Below are 3,113 nucleotides of genomic sequence, written 5' to 3'. Positions count from 1 at the left end.
TGATCCGCCCGTCTCGGCCTCCCAAAGTGCTGGGATTACAGGCTTGAGCCACCGTGCCCGGCAATTATTCACTATTAACTGCCTCGAATTAGGTCTTTCTGTGTGTGTGTGTGTGTGTGTGTGTGTGTGTGTGTGTGTGTGTTTTAAATACAGCTCCTGGGCGGGGCGCAGTGGCTTACGCCTGTAATCCCAGCACTTTGGGAGGCCGAGGCAGGCGGATCACCTGAGGTCGGGAGTTCCAGACCAGCCTGACCAACATAGAGAAATCCAGTCTCTTACTAAAAATACAAAATTAGCCGGGCATGGTGGCAAATGCCTGTAATCCCAGCTACTCGGAGGCTGAGGCAGGAGAATCGCTTGAACCAGGGAGGCAGAGGTTGCAGTGAGCCGAGATCATGCCATTGCATTCTAGCCTCGGCAACAAGAGCGAAACTCAGTCTTAAAAAAAAAAGAAAGAAAGAAAATACAGTTCCTTAGCAATTTTGTAAGTGCTGGCTAAACAACCAATTTTGCTCACTTAATTTTCATAACAGCCCTGTGAAATTGCTATTACTTCTGCCTATCCCCTTTCTTCTTCTTTTTTTTTTTTTCCCATTCTGTTGCCCAGGCTAGAGTGCAGTGGCTCAATCTTGGCTCACTGCAACCTCCACTTCCCTGGTTCAAGCAATTCTCTGCCTCAGCCACCCGAGTAGCTAGGATTATAGGCACCCACTACCATGCCCGGCTAATTTTTTGTATTTTTAGTAGAGATGGCGTTACCATCTTGACCAGGCTGGTCTTGAACTCCTGACCTCGTGATCCACCCACTTCGGCCTCCCAAAGTGCTGGGATTATAGGTGGGAGTCACAGCCTGGTGCCTGGTCTCCCCTTTCTTCTTACAAATGAGCAAACAAGAATAGACAGGGAGAGACTTGTCCGAGACCCTACAGCCTGTAAGTGGCAGAGCTAGACTGCACTCAGGTCTGGCTCCAAAGCTTGTGTCTCCAAAGTCTCTACACTGTAACATGCTGCCTCAGCACCTACTTCCAACCTATTTTTGCAGGGAAACTTGCATCTTTTCAAATGAGCATTTTTTTTTTCTTTTGAGACAGAGTCTCGTTCTGTTACCCAGGCTGAAGTTCAGTGGCACAATCTCAGCTCACTGCAACCTCCGCCTCCCGGGTTCAAGCGATTTTCCCACCTCAACCTCTAGAGTAGCTGGGATTACAGGCACACACCACCACACCTGGCTAATTTTTGCATTTTTGGTGGGGTTTTATCATGTTGGCCAGGCTAGTCTCGAACTCCTGACCTCAGGCGATCTGTCCACCTCGGCCTCCCAAAGTGCTGGGATTACTGGGGTGAGTCACCACACCCAGCCCAAACAAGCATTTAAATAAGGCAAGCTATCACTGGATTTCAGATTTAGAGAACTACTTGGGTAGGCCAGAAAAACAGTCAACAAGTAGTTCCTAACAACAGAAAAAGGCTTTCTTTTTAAAAATAAGCATTAAAACCCCATCTGACTCCCTGCAAGGAATGGTTTTGTGTAGATAGTTGCCACCTGTCAACGCAAGGCAGGGGCCCAGCATCTCAGAGTAGGACAGGAGAATTACCTGGTGTGGCCAAAACTCTAGCCAATGTAGGAATACTAAGCCAGTGTCCCCTGGCCTCAGCTGTCACGGAGCCAGAGAATTCAAGGGCTTGGGAAGGTAGCCCGATATACTACACAGGACTTCCCATGCCTTCTGCCCATTGTTCCAGTTCTTGTAGTCTGGAGCAACGCACAACATGTTCATTTCTTCATCCATCCACTCAATAACAGATACGGCCCGGGAGCAGTAGCTCACGCCTGTAATCCCAGCACTTTGGGAGGCCAAGGTGGGTGGATCCCTTGAGTCCTGGAGTTGGAGACCAGCCTGGGTAACATGGTGAAACCTCGTCGCTACAGAAAATACAAAAATTATCTAGGTGTGGTAGCACGTGCCTGTTGTCCCGGCTATCGGGAGGCTGAGGCAGGAGAATCACTTGACCTGAGAGGTGGAGGTTGCCGTGAGCTAAGATCACATCAGTGCATTCCAGCCTGGGCAACCAAGTGAGATACTATCTCAAAAAAAAGAAAGTACCTGACACCCACTATCTGCCAGACACTGTGCTAAGTGCTAGAAATGTACTGGAGAACAAAATAGACAAGTTCCCTACCATAATGGACCTCACAGCTTGAAGGAATTGCCCAGAATGAGTCCAGGGTCTCCCCACAGTATATCAGCCCTTCAGATACTTAAAGATATTTCTCATGTTCTCTTTAACCTTCGTCTTCCCACTGTTTTCAATCATTTAGCATGACAAGCATAAAATTCTGGTTATCTACGTCCATGTTATCCAGGTCCTTCATGGGTTAATGTCTAACACCTGAAAGAAATCCAATAGGCCAACACAAAGCATAATGGGTTGTAATGAAAGGACAACACTGTTGGAAGGATAAGAGATGATAAATGGCTGGGTCCATAGTAAGCACTTAGGAGATTATTTAGTGCTATGATTTTTTATTATTAGTATTCTGTCCAGAGGTAACAGAATTTGATGAAGATTCTGCCAGCTAGTCAAGTCACCTACACATAAGAGCAAAGCTATATTTCCTTCTTCTTTTTTCTTTTTCTTTTTTTCTGAGACGGAGTCTCACTCTGTCGCCTAGGCTGGAGTGCAGGGGCGTGATCTCAGCTCACAGCAACCTCTGCCTCCCGGGTTCTGGCGATTATCCTGCCTCAGCCTCCCAAGTAGCCAGGACTACAGTGCCTGTCACCACACCTGGCTGATTTTTTTTTTTCTTTTTGAGATGGAGTCTTGCTGTGTCGCTCAGGATGAAGTGCAGTGGCATGATCTCGGATCACTGCAACCTGTGCCTCCTGGGCTTAAGCGATTCTTCTGCCTCAGCCTCCAGAGTAGCTGGGATTACAGACACCCGCCACCACGCCTGGCTAATTTTTATATTTTTAGTAGAGATGGGATTTCACCATGGTGGCCAGGCTGGTCTTGAACTCCTGACCTCAGATGATCCACCTGCCTCGGCCACCCAATGTGCTGGGATTACAGGTATGAGCCACTGTGCTCGGCTTTTTTTTTTTTTTTTTTTT

At 47.6% G+C, this 3,113-nt stretch overlaps 1 protein-coding gene across 1 annotated transcript in view; it reads right to left on the bottom strand.

Annotated features, from left to right (window-relative positions):
* The window catches only part of RABEPK (Rab9 effector protein with kelch motifs), a 33,754-nt gene that overhangs the window by 1,752 nt on the left and 28,889 nt on the right, over window positions 1–3,113 (bottom strand). Inside the window, exon 7 of the mRNA XM_011988699.1 lies at window positions 1,366–1,451. Within this exon, the coding sequence (XP_011844089.1) occupies window positions 1,366–1,451 (86 nt within the window). The remainder of the gene's footprint in view (window positions 1–1,365; window positions 1,452–3,113) is intronic.

This window comes from Mandrillus leucophaeus, unplaced genomic scaffold, assembly GCF_000951045.1.
Source record: "Mandrillus leucophaeus isolate KB7577 unplaced genomic scaffold, Mleu.le_1.0 Scaffold335, whole genome shotgun sequence".
NCBI lineage: Eukaryota > Metazoa > Chordata > Mammalia > Primates > Cercopithecidae > Mandrillus > Mandrillus leucophaeus.
Note: the sequence above shows the minus strand (reverse complement) of the source record. Positions and strands in the feature narration are given on the sequence as shown.